The following is a 23051-nucleotide window of genomic DNA, read 5'->3' as shown; positions in this document are numbered from 1 at the left end:
AAAATACCATGTTGCAAAGACAATTTGTGACTGGTATTCTGATTACTTTTGCTTAGCAGAAAATGTTTAAGCAATATTTTCTGCTAAAGCAGCTTAAAGCTGTTTAGCAGAAAATTCTGCGTGACAAATTTCTTTGCCAAGCAAAAATTGAGGTTGGGCACCAGTTGCAACAATGTCAACTTTATTGAATTTTGGCTGGTACTCAATTTCTGCTGAACAAATTTTGTCTTTGCTTGCACATTTTTGTGCGGATAGGTTTAAAAAAAAAAATTGGGCCCAGCTAGGTCTGCTCTTGAAGATGAATTCCCGGCTAAATAGGATTACTTTTTGTTTCCCTCATCTCCAGGTGTCCATTTTCCGTCAGATGCCCACTATCGAGGTCATCAATCTCAGTGTGAACAGCATCACCACGCTGGAAGACTTCGCTCACTGTCCCAACCTGGTGGAGCTCTACATCCGTAAGAATTGCATCGGGGACCTGTCAGAGATCTGGTACCTGAGGAATCTGAGGAAGCTCAGGGTGTTATGGCTGGCCGACAACCCGTGTGCGGCCGGAGACAACTACAGACTCTCCGTCTTGAGGATGCTACCAAACTTACAGAAACTTGACAATAGTAGTGAGTATTTGTTTCTTTTATTTGAATTCTTTGAGATTATTCGGTAACTAGTGGATGTGATTGCTTGATGCCTCATCAATCTGTCACAAAGATCTATTTAAGCACCACAAAAGTAGCTAAGCACATTAAAATTTTGATTACCGGAGTAAGGAAACCAGCCAAAGTAGCTAAGCACATTAAAATCATGCTTACCAGATTAAGAAACCAGCCGAAACATCATTTCAAATGATCTGTTTCTGGTGGTTTCCTGCTCGTTTTTTACTCAGCAGAACATTTTGAAGCACAGTTTTCTGCTTTAGCGGCTCTATGATGTACATGTAGGGCCCTGAATATCAATTCCAGGAAGTTGCTTCTGGATGCATACAAACAATTTAAAAATCAATTAAATTGAATTTTGATATCAGAGTCAGCATTGAGTATTGAAAGCTATCCAGATGTAAAAACTAAAAATGATATTCTGGGAAAATACTCCAGGCTGCATGACCGAGCTTGTGGGGAAAAGAAAAGAAAAGAGAATGGACTTCAAATCCAAATACCGACCCTGTGGTTTATAAGACCCCATGCCATGGCTGATGTGTCGCCAGTTTGGAGAATGTGTCTGCTGCTTCAGTCACAACTCTCCTCTTGGGTTGTAAAGAACAATGTTTAGACAGAAGCCATTTTGAATTTGGTTAATGGCATGTATAATCGTCTCATCCACAGGGCCCAATTGCATAGAGCTGCTTTAACGGTAGATGTTATATGATTACTGTGCTATTTACATTTCATAGAATTGCTAACTGTAAACAAATAAAAAATGCATTCTTCAACAGTTGTCCGTTTGCCTAGTGGTAGTTAAAACACCCAAGGACCCGTCAAAATTCAATCCAAGTGGTCCGGCTGGCCAGTTCAGTGTCGGAAAGCGTCCCTATTTAATATGAAATACGGACAAGTGAAAAAGCCGATGGACAAGTACATGTACATGTAAAATGATTAGCTAAGTGGTCCTGCTGACTAGTCACTGAAAATGTCTTTAAGGGTAAACCCTGGCAAAAGGTATATTCATGTATAAGCAAAAGAATGTATACTTTTTTTTCAAACCTTCATCATGAAACCCCATCTTTGTCTTGTGCCCTGTTTGCAAAAAGCAATAAGGATCACCGATTCTAGTCAAACCCATAAAGGAGTCAGACTGTATGTAGTTTACCCTTGCAGCCTGTTTGGTTATCATGGTTGTAATTGAGTGGCGGAACATCAAGTTTGACTTTTTCCGCCAGAGTACCATCTTCTCAGCACTGATACCCATACTGTTGTGGTACATTTGTACAAACAAAAATACTTCATCTCTTTAAGCCTGATTTCTGGTCTCATAACACACATTCTACTAAGAAATAATGCATTCCTTCATTCCGCATTGGTTAATCTGTATTGCCAATCTAAGAATCAAGAAATGTGTGGAATTCAAATGGCATGAAGGTTTATCAGGTAGTAATGAAAGACTGGTGGATAGTTGACACTTGTCCCTTTGCACCACATCATCAGCCTCATAGAACTTGTATATTTTTTGTCAGAGGTGGAGAATCCAAATGGAAAAAAGCCCCCCCCCCCCCCACTTTGGGACACCCTCTATTTTGTAAATTAAGACTGGAAAATAAATTGTTATTGAGCTACGGGTGTAATCATGCCCCCATGCGAGCATTCCTACCTGGACGTTGTTGATTTTCATCTCAAAGGTGTAGTTGTATACCCGAGGGCATATCATAATGCTAAGTAAAAAAAAAGAAAAGAAGGAAGTTAAGGTTGAAGAACAAGCCGCCAGTGCCCTCTTTTACTTCACTTGGCACATCATTGAGTCATCCCACCTCGTTGTGTCTTCCTTGACAGGAGGGGAGAAAGAAAAATTAGGGGGTAAGAAGGGACAAATAATAACGAAGAAAGGAGAGGATGCGGGAAACAGGAAACATCTTCTTTCCCCATCTAAGGAGATTACTCAACGGTACAAATATCTTTTGCATCAGTGGCCGTCTTGGCGCCACGTGTGCATTTTAAAACGCGGAAGGAGTTTGATCGGCCTCACACCTCCCATCCCACCGTCTGCACTAGGTGGGGTAGCACTACCTAGGATAGCACCCTTTCATGATTCACTGACTCGAGGTTGTCCTAGGACGGAGTGAAGTGGGGGTAGGGATGGATCTACAAATGTTCCTGATTAAGAATGTAAAATAAATGCAGGGAGGCGTCCAGGTAGTGAACTTGCGTGAACCTGTTGGGCAACGAGACGCTATCCCAGGAGTAATGTAAATTCAAATCTCGGTGCGCGACGATACAATCATATTAGTCCTAATGCTAGATAATCGCCGGGTGACCCTTTTTCAAGGGGATGAAGTGACTGTAGATTCGTCGTTTTTTCTTTTTTCTTTTCTCCTTCTTAATTTTCTCAACGAGCTTGCCGAAGAATTGTCTGAACACTGCTCCCACGGAGGAGTGTATCTAATTCGTGTAATCAGTCGTAAGTTGCAAATTTATGACCAATCGTGATAGTGCCGTGCACTTAAAGATGGATGCGTCATCCGTTTTGAAATAAAGAAACGACTTCGTCGTGCTTTTTCGCCAGTGTGAATCGTTGACCAAATATCTGATAAAATGGAAATAACAGAAAATCATTTGGGAGGATGACAATGTAAATAAGTTGAAAGTCTGTCTTTGAATGTTTTTAAATTTATTTTATTATGTTTGAGAGACTTTAACATGGCACATTTTTTAAAGTATCTGAATCCATTCAAAAGTGTTTCAACATGTGATTGGACATGCAGGCTGCATGACACCAGTTGTAAATACTTTAGTCGGCTAGATCTTTTAATAACAAATAAATAAAAAAAACCTTGACTGCTGGAATTGTACTGCTTTGGGGTTTCTGTCGCATACCGGTGAAGTTACTAAAGGCTCTGATCAAGCGGGAAATTTTGATACCTGGAATGGGTTTCCCTCTACTGGGAAATCTTATTTTCTGTTTTTAAAGACTTAATGACTCTTAAAATAATTGGAATTTGTATAGTAGGGATTCTTGAAATTGGCAGACAGTAGTCAAATATTGGTATGTGTGCTTGGGGTGACCGGTTTAAATTTTACACAAATGTACACAAGGGAAAATAATACCTCAATGAATTACTGGGCCAAGAGAATGATGAGAATAAAGATATCCTGCAATTGGAAGGGTTGACGCAACGTTATCTTTTTTTTTTAAGTTCAAGATTGTCTTGGTCAAGTCATCAAAACAGTACTTAAAATACAACCGCAAAAATAAATGCGAATTTAATCTTTTCTATTGATCAGTTTTTGGTTTTTGTTATCCAGTGGTGGCAAATGAATTGCTGGGTCAAGGAATATAACATATACTGTTGTGGAAAGTTTAACGCATTACCAGATTTTTGTATTCAGGAGTATCTCGGTCAGGTCATCAAAATAACACTTTAAAATACAACCACAAAAATAAATGTAAATTTAATATCTTCTGTTGATTATAGGTCATCTAAATAATACTGAAATACAACAACACAAACTATTGATCAATTTTTAGTTTTTGTTTTCCAGTGGTGACAAATAAATTACTGAGCCAGGGAATATATGGTGAAAAGTTCAACACAATTATCTTTTGATTTTATTTTAAGATTTTCTTGGTCTGGTCTTCAAAACACTATTCAAATTACAACCACAAAAATAAATGTAAACTTAATCTCTTCTGTTGACCACAGGTTATCTTTAATAATACTTTAAAATACAACCACAAAAATAAATGCAAATTTAATCTTTTCTATGGATCAATTTGTATCTGTTTTTGTGTTCCAGTGGTGACAAACGAAATGTTGAACTAAACTATACTTAAAATACAACCATAAATGCAAAAATAAATGCGAATTTAATCTCTTCTATTGAACAATTCTTTCTGTTTTTCAGTGGTGACAAATGATGAGGTCAACAGAGCGATGGAGCACGGGGATGACTTGCCGCCTCCCATCGCCTCGCTAAGATGGCAGGCCAACGGACACATCGCCAAGGATAAGGACATGAGGGACAGCTCGGTGGAGATCAGCCTAGATGAAACAAAGTAAGACAATGTTTCATGAGGAAATGGAGTTGTTCTCCTCCCCCTTCCTTTTTTAAATTTTTTTTATGAAGAGTGTCCTTCATGAAGCGCCCTAAGAGAGGCCACTTTAGATAAGGGTTCTGGAGGGGTGAGGGGGGAGGGGACGCAGGCTATGTGCAATTGTTTGTAAAAAACTACCTGTGGGCTACATGTATGCTCAGAATTGGGAAACAAACCATTATTTTGTACTGCATCACAAGAACTAGATGTAGTGAACGATTTCCCTTTAATATAGCAAACATGATCAGTTGCTTCCTCGAAATTCAACTATTTGCTACCTGATGTTAGCATTCACAAGTGCACAAAACAAGTTTAGTCTAAATATTTTGCTTTGCAAAAAAAAATTTCCCAGATAAGGAAAATGGAGGTAATGAAGCTCTTACCTCTGCAAAAATTACGTTTTTTTTTATACTGGAAACCCTCTTCTTGTGCCACCACCACTACCACCAGCATTGTCCACATCAAAGCTCCTCCCCTGACCCTCACAGTGCACTATTCTCACACCCACAGTAAAATTGACGAGGTTGTCCACCCTGCTCGTCTGATGACAAGGAGGAAAGAAAGAAGATGAAATTGTTGATGGGACAACTAATTTATTTTGTCTCGCAGAGTGGAAGTGTTTGTGTACCAGCGTTTAGTATGAGTTGTTGAAGTGTACAACGTGATGCTTTTCACCTCAGTTGATGCTTGTGACTGTCACTGGAAGTGTCAGGGTACGAGTCAAAAGACATACTTGTTTCTGTATTGAAAGAAAAGCTAAGGTCGAGTCTGATACTTCACGGAGGCAGCGAAGGCGATTGCCTCCGTGCCCTCTGGTCATTGCCTTGGTGCCCTTAAAATGCTCCGGTAGAAATGTCCTCATAGGGTGGCCTTTACCAAGGAGAAAATGCTAGACTTGGTGCCCTTGTCCTTTCAAAAACGTAGCATACAGGCCCGAGGTTGTGTCATTGCCCCTGGTCTGTTGCCTTGGGGCCCTTGAAATGCTCCGGTAGAAATTTTCAATTGCCTCATAGGGTGCCCTTTACCAAGGAAAAAATGCCTTGGTGCCCTTGCCTTTTTAAAAAATGAAGTACATACAGGCCTGAGGTTAAGTCCTTCTTGATGAAATTTATTTGGGGGGGGGGGGGTTGTAAATTTTTGAGAGGGAGCAGTGTAGATTGAACGATGCCATTGAATCTTGTCACCTATTGATATGTAATGTAATTGCAAATGAATGGCCTTTTCGTCCAATTGACATTTACGAATCTGACACCTGTCTGTCTCATTTCAAACGTGTTTGGAATTGTTTTGATTTTGTTTATTTTTCCATTTGTCGTTACGCAAAGTATTATTTTGTCTCCCCATCCTCTATTTGCATTTGTATTGCACCCTGCATATTGATTCACTCCTTATTTGCGCTTGTACATGTAAGTATGGTGACTGGTCTTAGCTCCTGGGCAATAGTAATCTCATTTATGCTGATTTATTCCTTGTATTCCGGTATGATTCACCACTTAAATTGACCCAAGGATTTCCCACTAATATTCTTGAGATTGCCAAAAAAAAAAAAAAAAAAAAAAGAGGAGATATAATATAAGCTAGAGCATCATGTTGATGCCCTTGGTCTATGAAAAGTAAAAAGAGAAGGAGGTGAGATTGTAAAATGATTAGAAAAAAATTGTCGCAGCAGCAGTGAAATGAAGTTATTGCACTTTATTGGCCGAGCGGCAATCATGAGTTTATGAGTAATACAGAGGCATAGAGCCCAGAGGGTATTTGTGGCTTGGACTTAACAAGGCTTGGAGTCGTAGCTCCATTGGACAAGAATCATGCAAGGCATTGTCTAGTGCTCTCTAGACTTAACTCAATCATTCTCTAGGTGTGTGTCCCCCCCCCCCCCAAGGAAACACCTGCCTGCCTAGTAGTAGTAGTAGTAGTAGCTAGTCAATGAGGTCAATGCCGATTGGCTGCTCACTAAGGAGAACATTGTACTATTGACCAATCAAAATATGACGATACTTGAAAATGAGAAAGGTCATTGTTGGTTGGCTGGTGGTACTTAGTTGAGTAATGTTGGTTCTGAGAACGTTTCTATCAGTATGCTTTTATTGTCTTCAGAGCATACTGACCAAAACATTGATCATAAATGTTGATCAGTTTATTCCACCACTCACAGTCTATGAGGTAGACCAGTTGACCAATCAGATTGGAAGGTGTGGTTTGTGCTTGCAGAATTTCATAAGTGGTTGGTTTGTGCCAGTGAACGAAGTCACTCCTGATTGGCTGTTGCTGAGTCGAGTATTGCCCAATAGACCAATCAGATCACGATCCATCACTCAAAGTAAGAGGTCTGTGTTTCAAGAAGTTGTCTTTATTTCAAACATACCATGTTTTACTGAAACTCCTGATATTTGATTGGTTTGTTCCTAGTTGAAGATTGGTATCAATCGGCCAATCGGATGGAGATATGTTCACTCCAGGTCAAAAGACGAAATTTTGCAAGTGAGCTCTGGCTGTTCCCTTCTGAGTAGAGTTACTTGCTCATCTGACCAATCATGTCCAAATATATTGGCAAAGAGAGTGGCATTGCTGATTGGATGCTGTCAAATGAATCTCTCACAGCTGATTGGTTTGTTTCCTAGAAGATTGTCCCTGAATGACCAATCGGGTGAAAGTCATCCGAGGACAAGGTTATTGCTGATTGGATGTAGCTATATTTAGAACTCTGTTCGATAGTGTGGGAAAATTAAAAAGTATTCAAGCTTAACACCTCATGAATCCTTCAGCTAGCTAACTGTGTCCTGTCTGCTTTTTGTTGGCCAGGTGAAACAAGACGCTTGTTGCATTATTGTGAGTGTACTGTAACAGAACACAGGTGTTATGCTTAAAGTGCACAGTGGCAGGCATGGAGGTTCATCTTTTCATTTCGCAACAGGCATTTCCATTTGGGAATTCTTGTAAAAGTAAATTTGGGAAACTTTTAAAAGGTCAAAGACCGCGGCCCAATTTCATAGAGCTGCTTTAGCAGAGAAAATTGCTTAACAATTTTCTGGTGAGCAGAAATGAGCCAGATACCAGTCACAATTTGTACATGTGACAAGGTAGTGTAACCTTATTTTGTTAAGCATAATTTTGTGTGCTATGATTGGCCCTGATTGGTCCAGGCAGAAGATTATTGCCCAGTTCAACCAATCAGATCATTGACGTGGAGGTGAATGACATCATACACCACAAAAACGACCACTCTATGATTCCGTCAACCACTAATTGTCAAAAACCCACTCAAACAGAAGTAATCTCCATGAAAAAGCACTCGTTGGTCCCTACTCTGAAAGTACACTGCAAACAGTTTTACCAAAGATGGAGTGATTACAGTAAAGCTTGGGTTTTTAATGTTGTTGAATGGAGCTCTCAAGGGGGAATGTACATTACAGAACCATTTAGGGATGTCCACTGAGAGTTCCTGTGCAACATTGACAAGCTAATGGAGACAAAGGCCTACGCTGATTCATCTAAAAAAAAAAACTAAAAAAAACAAAACAATTAATGTGTCCATTATGATCAATTTATTACTTGAATGAATAGTGCATGACAAGTACGGGTTAAAATGGCTGATGATGTTGATTAGAAAAAGGAGAAGTTTAGAAACTGTAGAAGAATGATCAGATTTTAGTTTCAGGCAGAGATTTGGTTTAACCAATGGGAGGTAGACTTCAATGACAAAAAGTAGATGTTGGTGAATGCGTTCATTGATTGAATGTTGTGCGAAAAAAACATTATGGAACGGAGTTCGTTTTTTTAGGGGAAAGGAACTTTTCACCTTTTACACGATAACGTATTTAATTCCTGAATGATGTGTAACGCACTTCTGATTGGACGGAATCAAGCTAGGCACGCTGCGTTATTAACCAATCGCCCGTGGCTGTTTTGACTTCTGTCCGATTGGCCACTCCCCGTCTGAATCACCGATCTGGGACCCACAGGCCGTCTACAAGACAACAAAAGACCTCTGATCGTTATCAACACACACCCCCCTCCATCAACACCCGAGGTGTTGATGATGAACAAGGCAGCTCCAGCCAAACTATGCCCCACCACGCCTTCCCTTGATTGCTAGTTATTGTGTCTCAGCACTCCAGAGGCCTGCTAATTTCACCCCATCTTTCCCCCCTCTTCTTGTCTCCTATAGGAATATAATCGAGTCTCGAAAACCCTACGTCCCCTCCGGTAGAGGTTAAGGAACAGGGGGGTTTTCTTAACAAGATTCCCCCACAACCCCCTAAATTGAATATTATTTTCATTTTGGTTTCCAGCGACACTGGTGTTTGAATCGTGCAACGCATTATTATCACAGCGTAGGTAATTTAGCAGTGAGACGCGTGTCTTTATCCATTAGTCATTACAATAGATGATCCACCTTCACCACACACTTCATCTCCCACTCCTCATCATCTCCATCTGCTTGCTCTCTTCTTGCGTCGTTGTCGTCATCGTTCCACTTTTTTCCCCTCTGGCTCTGGTGTGTGTCTTCAGCCTCAGCCACCACCACTCCTTGTCAAAACACGTACTTGGTGATTTTCCGTTGTAATCCTGAGTAAATAAAGATCTGTAGCCAACAAAAAAAAAACGAGAGAGAGAGAGAGAGAGAAGGAAAAACAAAAGGCAGAGATTAACACCCCCCCCCCCCCAAAAAAAAAAAAAGAACTCACAAAAATTAAAAATAAGGCTAGACACCCAATGCCAATAGGTGTATAAACAAGAGAGAGTGAGTGAACAAAAAATATGCACAAGTCAGTGGTACTGATAATGGTTGTTTGCTTTTCCCAATTATGTCCCACGGCTACAATAATTTTAATTGAATTTTGTGTTTGAGCTGGTAGGGTATACTTAATGCAAAGATTAAAAGGGGGACTGCTATTGAGTGAATGCACTTTATTTATTTACTGTTCGTTTGTTTATATAAATATTTTAAACTGGATGGCTCGCTAAATTTTATGAGGATCTTGAAATTGTTTGAAGTATATTTTAATTTTATTGATGCATTTGGTTCTCTCCCTTGTTTTTATTGTTATTACATAGAGTACCGTTTGCAAGCGCCTGTAATTATGATTATCATAATTTTTGCACGGAGCATAATCTGCTTGTTTATTGTACTTGGTGAAGGGTAGACTGAAAACTAATTGGTTGTTAAAATTGTGTACGCTAGGATCAGAAACAAAGGGTGGGTAAATACGTTCTCTCGCAGAAGACTAAATTAGACGCTGGAGTTAAACTGAAACCCTTTTTACTGTTTATATTTTTTTTACAACAGCAGATATGCGTACATTTTGCAGTTCCAAGGAATAAGGTTCAAATTTCTCCCCAAGTTTTTTTTCGCAAACTGTGAGATATTCTGGATCAAAATTTTGCAACTTAGGTTGAAGTTGGCTTAGTTGAAACGAAGTGTTCGCAATATGTTTTGACTTACCATATTATTTATGTTTGGTTTTTAAAAACTCTACAGGTCAATCTGGAGCATTTATTAATGGTGTTCTTTGTAAGAATTTTATGAATTTTATCTTAAATTTAAATGTGATTTGTTTTGGGGTGTATCAGCTTGCAATTCCTACATGCTGTCTCGATACATTGACTTGTGTTTAGTGGAAGAACCCTAATGCTGAGTTAACCTCCCCCCCTAACCCCCCCCCCCAAAAAAAAAAAAACACGACAAGCGCTTTTTGAGGGTTAAAATGGCAGGCAGATCTGTGCGTGCCAAATAAAACTACAAAATTAGTCTATTACCAGTTTTGTCCCTGAAAAAAGGCTTTAAAAACGATGTTTAGTTAGACTGCAATGTGAGTCATCTGCATTGCATATAAGACATTATAAGTGCTCTTTTGGCCAGGTTAGATCATGGTTGAATCCAACTGGTTACGTCCTCTCATTGGGTTAAAGGAGACACACAATGCATCTTCAAGTGTCTCTCCACAGGACCATGCTTTCTCTGCTCCAGTCTCGGGGTCACTCTTGAAACAGTAAATTGCCACTGATTGATTTAACTGTCATGACAATTGGATTTTACCGGGCCAGGGCTGTTAATGGTGCAGTTCAGACTGTGTGGGTTTTCTCTTCAGACCCAACAGATGGAGACCTGCGCATCTAGCCACAAGCGCAGGCACGTTGACATCCTGCTTGAGGAAATTTTGTGCTTACACATCCAAACCAGAACCACACCCACTAGCAATGTGGCGTGTCAAGGATGAGCATTCAGGCATGCTGGAGTCAAGCTCTGGTGTTCTGAACAGCAGAGGGTAGGTTCGCGTCCCGCTCTTGACCCTAAATGTCCTAAAAGCAAGACACTTTATACCATTCTTGCATTGTCCTTCAGCTGCTATGTAAAACCTTAGGTCCTGTGTGTTGTGTAATGCACATAAAAGAACCCAATACATTATCTTTAACAGAAGGGGCTCGCCCTGTTTTTTTTTTGCCCAGGTATGTACATTTGTCTGCAGATTTCCCCACAGCACCTTGTTAAATTGTTACTTGGTTACAAAGGTCTTACACTTGGCAATAGCGTTTGAGCAATTGTTTTCCCTTTTGACAAGATTTTAACAATACGTAGTGTTTATGTTCCTTTTTGCAGCAAAATACGAGAGGAGCTCGGTTTGAAACCTCTGCCAGTTGACAAACTCTCGCCAGCTAAACACAGAAGTACAAGTAAAGGAAGAGTAAGTACCATTTGATTGCCTTTTCCCCTGTGATTGAAGCAAATCTCCTGCCCCAACTACACCCTCTAAAAAAATGTTTGCCCCTTTTCTCTTTTTTTATGTATGTACTTGGATCCAATTGAATTTAAAGATTCTGGGTTTTTTTTATTCCAAAAGAAAAAGGAAGGGAACAAATCAATCAGAAACCTTACTTATTATTAAGTTCGCACCAGTGCCACTTCCCTAGATAAATACTCTTACTGAAATGCATTCAAGCATAAGGAATAACCATTGGCTTATTTTTGTTGTCACAATCAAAATAAGCTTGACGTGGGAAGCTGCATAAAAATGCAGAACGTGTCTCATTATTTTCACCAAACTTGAACTTCATAACCATCGAAAGTAATGAATAATTATCTTTATAGTCAGATTTAATTGAAACTATAGGAAGGGTGTGATAAACTCTTCATAAGTAAAAATAATAAAATAGATAAATCAAATATGTATTTCCCCCCCCCTTTAAACACTATGCTTCAAACTGAGATTTGTCTTTCCATGATTTTGTTTGCATTCAAATTGTCGAACAGTGCCGACTCGGCCTTTACTGGGCAAGTGCCGTATTGCGTGGGGGAGGTGTTGCTAAATGGCCCCCGTATGGTATATCAATACATCCACTTCTTTTCACACTCCAATGGTCATTATTGTGGTAATCAGCACGCAATGGGGAAAAGAAATGAAGGAGTCATGTTTATAAGATAAATTAGGTGCCAAACATCTGCCCCGCTGTCCGCACAAGGACTCCAATGTGGAGTATGATCATCACATCCAGCATGGCCACCTGTTCTCATTTCTAGAGCCGTCATTAACAGCTACATAGATAGAGCCGCGTGTGTATTTGCAATTACCTAGAGTGGATTACTATTGCTAAATGATGTGATCTGATAATTGCTGAATGCACTTTAAGGAGAATTGTGGAGGATGGCAGCAGAAGTAACGTAATGGTCAAATCTCTGTCTTCTGTTTTTAACTCTTTCGTGCGCCAAACGGTCGCTAGCAGACGGTTTATGTCACTTCAGAACAATTTTCGTAGAATGAAAAATAAAGGTCGCATGGCCACACAGATTATCAAAATTTGAAAGAGGGCTCTTGAGGGCACTATTGTGATCTGTTGTTTTTTGTACATTTTTTTGTAAAATAAATTGTTAATATGCCCATATGATCAATTTATCACAAAAATAAGTGGTGCATGAAAGGGTTATTATCAATTTATGATGTCATATGCTTTATAGTCTGCTCTATCAAGATGAGATTTCATTAATAAAAAAAAAAACTTCAAGATTTTAAAGAAGTTCTGAATTCATGTGGAAAAAGGCTTTCCATGGATTTCAAGCAAGACTGTTATTGTAAATAGTTTTGCCTTTCAGCTATGTGTTGGACATCATACATTCCGTATAATCATGAGTTAAACTTTGACCCTGGGTGCCATAATTGGTTTTAAATGTGTCTAAATGCATGTAGATACTCTGCGGATGTGAGAACTAGGTCGAGTGTGTTTGTACTGCATTGCATCAGTATGATCTATTAAGCAGGCCTGGGAATTATTTCAGAACTCTGCCAATTGAAACGACTTTAATCTTCCCATGAAGTAACAAGCGCACAGATTTTGGGAGTTACAACTGTTTGAGCTTTCCTGTTTGGTTGTGTTTTTGTCTGTAAAAACCTCTGAAGCCCTTTTTCTCACTATCAAACTTAAATCGAGGAAATAACCCCAAAGAAATTCCTGGGGTACGACCCACACCGCCACCCCACCCTTTTTTTGTAAAAAGAAGAAGTAAAAAAATAAATTGGAAAAAAAAAAAAAAAAATTCTATGAAGAAAAAAATAATCGTAAGTTAACTTTCTTGCATTTGGGGGCATACATGTAGAGGTTAAAAAAGAAATCTCTGAACCAACCCGATTCACCAAATAAACAAACCTATCATAAATATTTTGAATAAGTATGTATCAGCTGTACATCATAAAAGGCCTCCTTGCCCCTTGAAATGCTCCAGTAGAAACTTACTATCTCCCCATAGGGTGCCCTTTACCAAGGAGAAAATGCCTAGGTGCCCTTGCCCTTTCAAAAAGGAAGCATACAGGCCTGTAATGTAATAATATGAAACCACTTTTTTTGTCCCTTCACTTTTAAACAAACAAAGTCAACAGACTATCGGGACTAAATTCATCAGTATGAGCGATAGGTTTTTCTGGTTGAGTAAACCGACTACTGGGTATGAAAGATTAATAGCTCTTTGCCAAGTAAACCGTGTAGCAATTTGTTTGCTTAGAGCGGAAGAGACAGACTCTGAATCAGCTCTCCCGCTGAATTGTTTTAACACAGTGTAATTATGGGTGTCGGGCGTTCTCTTTATTTATGGCCATGTTGAATGTAAACTGTGACCTATATTTTGTTAGCCTTCTGGCCTTCTTGGTCCAGTTGTGTTAGTTTGTAAGATCATGTATTGGCTTTTACCTCCAAGAATGTTTGATATTTTTATTTTTGATCCAATTTAGAGCGCTTTAACCATGTTAAAAAAAATATTTGTATATAAATTTGAATCTGAGGTTAAAAACTTTGGGTTAAATTCTTCTCCTAAAGACGACCAGAGCGTACTGTTGGAAAACAAGTCCAGGGCTCACCCCTTTCTCATCACAGATTGTTCCAAAAACTTTTAACAAAAAATGACAAAATCTTAATGATATAAACTTGTACAAATAACCAAACTCACTTTGCACTGAAAATCTTAACTTCAGACTTTCAGACTTTAAACTAAATTCAGACTTTTTTAATGCCTGCTTGGTGAATGTTTTTTTCCCCAGATCTCTCTGATCTACTTCCCTTAAAAAAAAAAAAAACTCTAAAATCTGCAACTCCTTGGGGGTATCGAAATAAGGGAAATGCCTCTATTTAAACATACCTCCTAAAATGTGGATCCCAGTGTCAGAGTTTCTTGTTGACAGACTCTAATTACCCCTGGATAAAGAGAAAAATAAGAAAATAAAAGAGAATAAGGAAAAGAGGAAACATCATTGAACCTTACCTTGTCTGAAGCATTGTGGATCCTTATTATGGTGCCATTATGTTCTTGTATTGAGTGGTTTATTTTCGTGTAAATCTTTATTAAAAATGTTTAGACGGCAATACCTAGTGTTTCTATACTATACAGTTTTAAATATTATTCTGTGACTCACATCAAATGGATGAAAGTCAATAGAGTGTTTTCTTTCAATCTCCCAGCCTGATCCTTTTCAAACCATGAAGGCGAAGAAGAAGAAAAACCCCACTCAAATAAAATAATAATTATTGTGTATGATTCATAAAGTAAATGTGTGATAGTCAAAAGAGTATTATCTTTAATAATATCCCCTCCGCCTGATCCTTTTAAAACCATAAAACTGAAAAAAGCTAGAAGAAAAGAAAACAAAATTACAGTAATATTACTATAAAAGGAGCGAGGAAATAATAACAATGAAAGAAATAAAAAATGGATAAAGTTAAAGGATGAGTCATCAAATGGCTTTACAAGCAATTTTCAGTTTACTGCAGTCGTTCATCCTTTTTGAGCAAACACGCTTAAATTTAATTCACAGAACGGAGTTTATTTTCTGCAAGGAACAAAAAATAATGAAAGATCTTCTTCATTCAGCCACGGCCCCAAGGGTTTTGGGATTTTGTATCAGGTGATTTTTCGAACAATGGCTCTGTACTTTGGTCGTGGTCCTTCTCTGTCCGTGTACTTTCCACTAATTGTGACGCATCCTCTCGTCGTCGTCAAATTTGCATTAGGCATATCAAGACGGTATCAAAGTATCAAGCTATACATTTCTTCTTCTCTTGGTAATTTTTTTTGTCTTTGATCTTATGTATATCTGTTTTAGGACCATTAGGAATTATCAAGGCTGTTGTTTTATTAGCTATGTGTTTTTTTTTCTCCACAAAATTTGTTTTCAAAGATTTTTTTTTTTAATTGAAATACAAATTAAGATTAATAATTGTTTTCTTTGCCTCGCCCATATTTAAAAATAAGAAAAATAATAAAAAATATGAAGTTTAGAACAGTCAACACAACTTTCTACTAAATTATGCCCATGTCTGGGTATGGTTGAATTGTTTACAGATAATATATTGACATTTTTTTTAAAGGTCAAGTTAACCTCGTCTTTATTCCATGAATAAAAAGAGAAACGGCTTCAAAAATTTGTATTTATATTCAAATTTTAGTTTTCTGAAAACCACTTTAGCACAGAGCGTCAAGAAAACAGACGACTGCCTCTCAAAATTTAAATGAAGAGTGTTTTCCACGCCATTCCTCACAAACAAGTCATAAATAATTGATTTGAATTGAATGTAAACAAAAAATCACCACAGCTTGTTTCAATCGTGTAAGATGTAGCATGTTTCGTTGGGACGCCTCGTCGGCGACGATGGAGAGTCAAGTCCCACCTCTCAACAGGTGCTCAGACTACCCCCATTTATCGACATCATCAACATCCTTGTAGGACTAAAACATCCGCTTTTTATCAGTACTACAACCCTGCCGCGCGAAGGGAGAGCTGTTTTTTTAACATTCCTGGGGAGGTTTTGTTTTGTTGAGCTGGTAGTTTTTTTTTTTTTTTAAGAGATAGTGTTCGTTTGGTAATCACTCTCTTAAAAAGTTTGGTTGAGAAGACTACAGTAGTTTTTAATAGTATATAGCATTTTGAGAAACATTTCTGACATTATCAACATCCTTGTAGGACTAAAAACATCTGTTTTTTTTATGAGTACGTACATCCCTGCCGCGAAGGGAGAGCTGTTTTTGGAACATTCCTGGGGAGGTTTTGTTTTGTTGAGCTGGTCGTTTTATTTTTTAAAGAGATAGTGTTCGTTTGGTAATCACTCTCTTAACATTTTTGGTTGAGAAGACTACACAGTAGCTTTTAACAGTATATAGCATTTTGAGAAACGATTTCCGACATCATCAACATCCTTGTAGGACTAAAAACATACGTTTTTTTTATCAGTACCTACAACCCTGCCGCAAAGGAGAGCTGTTTTCGATTGTTCCCCGGGAGGTTTTGTTTTGTTGAGCTGGTTATTTTATTTTAAAGGGAAGGTATACGTTTGAATCACCCTTAAAACTAATGACAGTCAAAGCGTTTGGTTAATAAGCCTACAGGGCCAGCTTCCCATGGTATGAAGCTTTTTATGAGAAACATTTTCAACATCATAAACATCCTTGTAGGACTAAAAACATCTGGGGTTTTTATGAGTACGTACATCCCGGCCGCGAAGGGAGAGCTCTTTTGGGATTGTTTACGGGAGTTTTTGTTTTGTTGAGCCGGTCGTTTTATTTTAAAGAGAAACTGTACATTTGGTAATCACTCTCTTAAAATTAATGGCGATATAAACTTTTGGTTTAGAAGCCTACAGAAGCTTTTGATGGTATGAAGTTTTTTGAGAAACTTTCCGACACCATCAACATCCTTGTAGGACTAAAAACATCCGTTTTGTTTTATCAGTACCTTCAAAGGGAAGGCTAGGGAGAGCTGTTTTGGGAATGTTTCCGGGAGGTTTCTTTTGTTGGTCGATTTTTTTTTAAAGGGAAGGTGTATGTGTTGTTTAGTAGTCACTCTTAAAAAATAAATGTTGATAAAAACGTTTGGTTTAGAAGCCTACTGCAGCTAGTATATGCTTGGTTTTCACTATTTTCTCGGCACTCACACAACAGATTAAAGACAATGGACACTATTGGTAATTGTCAAAATCCAGTCTTCTCACTTGGTGTATCTCAACATATGCATTAAATAACAAACTTGTGAAAATTTGAGCTCGATTGGTCATCGGAGTTGCGAGATAACTATGAAAGAAAAAAACACCCTTGTGACACGAAGTGGTGTGCTCTCAGATGCTTGATTTCGAGACCTCAAATTCTAAACTTGAGGTCTTGAAATCAAATTCGTGGAAAATTACTTAAACTATGTCACTTCAGAGGGAGCCGTTTCACACAATGTTTTATACTATCAACCTCCTCCCATTACTCGTTACCAAGTGAGGTTTTATGCCAATAATTATTTTGAGTAATTACCAAAGTGTCCACTGCCTTTTAAGCTGCAACTTTCATGGTACATGTAGATACACAGAGAAAGGACCACGGTTTATGGACATTGTCTGTGACCTTTCATATTCACTGTGGAATTTGAAATTGTGAAGAGCAGGCATGATGCTCTAAAGTTCTTATCAGGAGTTATTTTTGATTTAGAGTCAAACATGAATGTTGGTGCTTGGGTTATCAGAATCAAAATACTGAGGGAAAGAACTAATAGTGCCGCACACCATGTTGACGTTTGATATAACTTAAGCACCATTTAATAATTTGTAAAACACGTACAAATCAGCTTGTTTTATTTTATGCAAATGAATTTCAAGTGCGAACAAAATATTTTCAGAAACACTCGCAAGTTTGTAAATACCTGCAATCGGGGACCTCATAATTGTCCCTCTTTTTTGGTTCGTTCTCTTTGTGGCAGCAGCTCCCCTGGGTTTTGTACACACTTTCCAAAATGGGTATCTTCACCCAATTTGGTACCTTTGTTACAGGTTTGCATGTGTAAATACCTCTCTACATTGAGTTTTAACACTAACAACCATACACTGCTTGTTGTTAAATCAACTTATTTTTTGTTGCGTTTGAGTTATCAGTTGTTTAAGATTTAATTTGTTTTTGATGCAAATATAACTGCTAACAATAGTTCATTGTTTAAAAGAAAAATATTGAAATATTAAAAGTAAGACAAAGTCTGATAGCTTTTTACAATTATATTTTCCTTAATGCTGATTAAGTATCAAAACTAATTTTTGCTTTTAAAGTCTCTAACTTCAATACCCTTTAAACTAACCCCAAGTCATCATTGCATTTTAAGTTTCTAACCAATCATCACGTTCATTTTCTGCACATCCACCAAGATTATTTTGTTTAAATTCTCTCATTGGTTACACAAATACATGCTAACCCTCTCCTCACCCCCCCGTCCATTTCCTTCTTCTTGTCTTCCAGAATGCCAACATCCTGACCGCGGTGTTAACACTCATCAAGGAGCTTGATCACGACACCCTAGAGGTAGTAGCCAACGCATGCAAGGATCGCCTTGAGTCATTATGATCTACCGACCCCAGTCCCCCTCCCACCCCCTCCGTGTACAGCTCTACCAACCCCCCTATGAGAACCCCCTCGAGACCCCCCTCAAGGAAGGAGCACCCCAGACACGCAGGAGACAACGGGATCGCCTTGACGTCCATATATAGAAAACTCCTTTGCGCTGAGATAACGCAACCTCCGGTGGCGCTCGAAGCGGCATGCAATTACAACCGACAATCAATACACAACGTGATGCTAGGGCCGTGTTCTTCGAATTCCGCGATATATTTTTTCTCTCGGTACGTCGTGTGTTGTATTCGCCTTGAGTCAACTGGGAGTTTGTGCATAAAGAAAGAGAAGACCAATCTGAAGCTTTGGACGTGTACTCTATCGGATGTGTGCATATAAATTGAAATAAATAACCCGTGTCCCTGTCGGTAGATTGAAGGGGCCCCGAGTGCACCAACTCTGGACGGAGAAACCACCAAATTTACCCCCCTCCACATTTCCCATATAAGTGGAGTTCAAGTTGATTGTTTTTTTCTTCTGCCGTTTACTGATTCTGCCATGGGGAAGTGGGGATTCGTTGCCGGGGTTTAAGCAGTAAAAGCCTGTGCTATTCTCAGATCATTCACGACTAAGTGGAAAAAAAATACACTTGAATTAATTCCATTAATCTATCTGATGTTGTTTTTCAGAATGTTTATGGTCAATGGTGGTTAATTCTATCCAGAGATGTACAGTATTTAAGTTTAGTTGTAAACTATTTTGAATATTTCATGCTGTTTTCCCCACTTCATTTGTATAATTTAAAATACCATTTGTCTTCAGTACCATCCATGGTTCAAGTTTTCCTTAATCCCCTAAACTGTTTTGAAATGCCCTCAACTGTTTTGAAATGCTATGTTACCGTTCTTTCAGCTAACATTTTCTCATTTTCATAAATTTTTTAATAAAATGGCACCCATAATCCTAGCATTTTTAAAAACTTAGTACATGACAAAAATAATTAAAGGAATAGTAAATTGATTTGATTGAACATTCTTGCCCCTGTTTGTTTGTAGCTTGCAGACTTTTAGTTTAGAAAGTACGTTAAGGAAGTTAAACAACTTTGTAAAGCATAAAACGTCTCCCAATATGACGTTACTTAAATCCCCATGACTATGCAAAGATAATTTCACCATCAATATGAAATTCAACCCTCTCCCAAATGAATATATTTGTTACAAAAAGGCTGTCAAAATCTTTGTAAAGAAAGGAAACAAAGTTTTGAATTGTGTAGAGGTGTATTTAGAAAGAGATATGTCGGTGTAAAGGGCCATTTGAATTTAACAAATTACGATATAGCAGAATTTACAAATGAATTTCGACCTCTTAAATCATTGAGACATTGGGAGTAAGATAGAGAAATTTGCTTATTAATTAATAATCAGTAAAATTGCATTCCCAGAGTGAAAGAAAAACATGTCCTTTTAAGACTCTTGTTCTGAGATTAAGAAAAGAAAAGAAGACTTTACGCAAAGTTTAAATAAGACTAATGTCTTTGAAATAACTCTTTTTAGAGTTTATAATGAAGCTGAAACTTCTACGAGTATATTGTATTACAACTATTGTAATTCACAGTGTGTTTTATAGGGATATAAATCATGGCCAAAAACTTGATCTACAAAAGGTATGAAAACTCTTTTAAACTACACAACACACTTCCTCACTTTAATATTTGCACACAAATGTTGAAGTTGCTTTTGTATATTAGGATTGTAAAAATCATTGATTAACTCTTTCGAAAAAACTTGTGAAAAATTAAGAACTGAAGTTGAAACAAAGTTTCATTGATAACACTGACAGAGTGCACTCTTTTTGTGCAAGTGAAGTCGGTTTAAAAGCTTTTAGATGTTTTTGTATGCAAAATCAGTTTGGTCATACGAATACTTGTTTTTTCCATCACAACTGGGTGTAACGGTTACTTAAAAGTTTCTTTTCCGTCAAGGCCACTTAATAACTCTGTAAATACACCTTGATGTAAATACGTTTAATATCAAATTGTTGAAAGGTGACACTGTATAAAATACTGTTTCTGTATCCAGTATGAGATATTTCTACTGTGAAGGTTGTGTAAGGTATTGTAATATTTGGTATTGTTGAGTTCAAATAAAATAAAATAAAATAAAATAATAATAATTATAATGTTGATATCCTTCAGTGTAATTAATAGTTAAAGAATATTTTTTGACAAACAATTTGGAGCTTATTGAGATTGGATATTTAAATTTGCAGTAGAATTTAGCTCTACAACATTTAAAATAATGTCTTTGCGCAATTGTAAGGCTCGCAAGGTTCTGTCTTGTTTGAAAGATTTCAGTTTGGTTGTTCTTTTTTTCTTTGAAAAACGCCTCGAGGAGAGTCAAACTTAACGGAAGTTTTTGACTAGCGTGAAGATCCAGATTTGTCCAAAATACCATAATTCTTGCTTTTTCCCGATAGCCCGAGGATGTACACACAGTATTTATCCTCGGCTTCCAATTTAGGTCATGTCAGTCATGCCATAAAGAACTGCCACCAACAATACCCCCCCCCCAAACAGGTCTTGGCAGCGAGCCTGATCTGTAACACAATCCAGTTTACACAGGGCTAGCAATCGCCTCCGAGAGGTTTCCCAACCCCCCTCTTTTCCACAAATCCCGCGGGGAAGTTTTTCCCTCAGATGCTGCGTGGCGTTTACTTTTTTTGGGCGAGAGGAGGCACATTGAAGAGTGCAACGCCACTCAGGCTTAAGCGTAACCCGAGTTCCTGACACGTGTTTGAGTTGGAATCAACACTCTCTGGTACGATCGTTGGTTTTCATTATTGGTCTGTGTTTTCGGAGAGGGCAGCTGTGGGGGACAAAGTCGGTCCATCGAGGGGGAAATTGATTACGGAAATTCAGAAGTGCGCTGAGGTCTCCTGGCGATGTTTGCTTTACTTTGCTTTTCTTTTCCCCGTTTCCACAACTCTCAGTGCATCTGGGGGTTTCTGTGAAGCACAAAGCCCAAATATTTCTGTAGGGAATTTTTTCAGAATAATAGCCGAAGGAAATGTGGTTAGCTGAGACCTGTTAGTGTCCACAAAGCAGCCATTTTGACAAAAAAAATACTCATTTATAAACTGTTTTGATTCACAAAAGAGGGATGGTAAATACATGCAACTGGTTATTTGGTTACGCTGACTTGTGGGGAAGATCAGAAAGACCTAACAATAGATACATTTTATGTCCATCACCTGCTTTCAATGGCTGGACGTTTTCTTTTTCTTTTTCAGTGGTCTCTTATTGAAACACCACAAAATGATTGATAGACATGTGTCGGCTGTGACTACACATTGATTTGTAATGGACATATGTTGACAATAACTCATGAGTCACTAGAAAAAAGTCTGTGGTCTTCTGTTAACAAATGAGTTTATTATTATTATTATTATTAAGTAATGACTACCAGCTTCCTATTACTCACAAGTTGTGTCTTTCATAAATCTTTCACTCTGTCGAACGTCGCAGTAGAACAAATATCGTATTTGATCTGTAAAGTGGCATTTGTTTTTATCAAGTAAGTGTTTCCAGTGGTAAATAAAAAGCAAAAAATAGGCAATGGCGTGAGGTTTCAACCCTAGAAGAGTCTTTCTCGAAAGCTAGAATAAAAAGGTAAACAAAAAGGTGGATTTTAATTTCCTGTTCAATCTAAAATCTTAAAAAGTCTCTTTAATATTTTCGCATATTAGAACAATTGCTTTTTTGCTAAGGTTTGCTTTTTTTCCTAAAAAAAAAAAAAAAAAAAAATTAAGTCATGACGCTAGCAAACAACGATTTTAAGGAGGACCTTGTTTATCCCCTCTAATCTTGAGAAGATTTAGAAAGAAGAAAGTAATGAGTTTTAAAGACCTCATTATTCATCTTCTTACCTTAGGAGGTCAGGCTTGTGAATTACAATTTCGCAACCTACTTTAGTTCATGTGGGTGAAGGGGGGGGGGGGTGGCACATCTACATCAAACTAATATGAGATTTAGAGCCGTGACCACAGGCTGTCACAATAATATCAATAACATCAATGTTGCACAATGTCATTTACAAGCAGCCAGTTCCAGAAAATATGAAAAGAGAAGAAGATTGATTCACATAATTTTTCTCAAAGAGTGAAACACTGTCCCTTTTGTATGTAGTTCAGTTTGTTGCCTCCTAATTGCCTCCAAGTTGATAGTTCAGTGTGTTTGGACCGTTTTCGTACATGAGAGACACCTCCGCGCTCAACATCAACACACAGTCTAGATGATGAGCCAAGAATGTGGGGTCTCTGAATTGTGAGCAAAGCGCCTGCAACACAGAGGGTCGCGCGGCATCCCGCTACTAAGTATGTCCAGAATCTGGACTACCAAGTTGATGGCAACCTCAGTCATTTAGTTCTTGATTTCCTACTAGCCAAGGAGTTGGAGTTCAGTTCCAACCCTATCACTTTATGC

General features: G+C 38.1%; 1 protein-coding gene across 2 annotated transcripts; it reads left to right on the top strand.

Annotated features, from left to right (window-relative positions):
• Positions 1-349: 349 nt before the first annotated feature.
• On the top strand, positions 350-22691 carry LOC117287745 (cilia- and flagella-associated protein 410-like). 2 transcript variants are annotated; one of them, XM_033768249.1, is made up of 4 exons: positions 350-617; positions 4551-4701; positions 11342-11426; positions 18482-22691. In XM_033768249.1, exons 1-4 carry the CDS (start codon positions 365-367, stop codon positions 18584-18586), a joined length of 594 nt encoding a protein of 197 aa, XP_033624140.1. In that variant the 5' UTR covers positions 350-364; the 3' UTR covers positions 18587-22691. The 2 variants fall into 2 exon arrangements, with proteins under 2 accessions (XP_033624140.1, XP_033624139.1); XM_033768248.1 differs by having other exon boundaries at positions 11321-11426.
• The last annotated feature ends 360 nt before the right edge of the window (positions 22692-23051 follow it).

This window comes from Asterias rubens, chromosome 3, assembly GCF_902459465.1.
Source record: "Asterias rubens chromosome 3, eAstRub1.3, whole genome shotgun sequence".
NCBI lineage: Eukaryota > Metazoa > Echinodermata > Asteroidea > Forcipulatida > Asteriidae > Asterias > Asterias rubens.
Note: the sequence above shows the minus strand (reverse complement) of the source record. Positions and strands in the feature narration are given on the sequence as shown.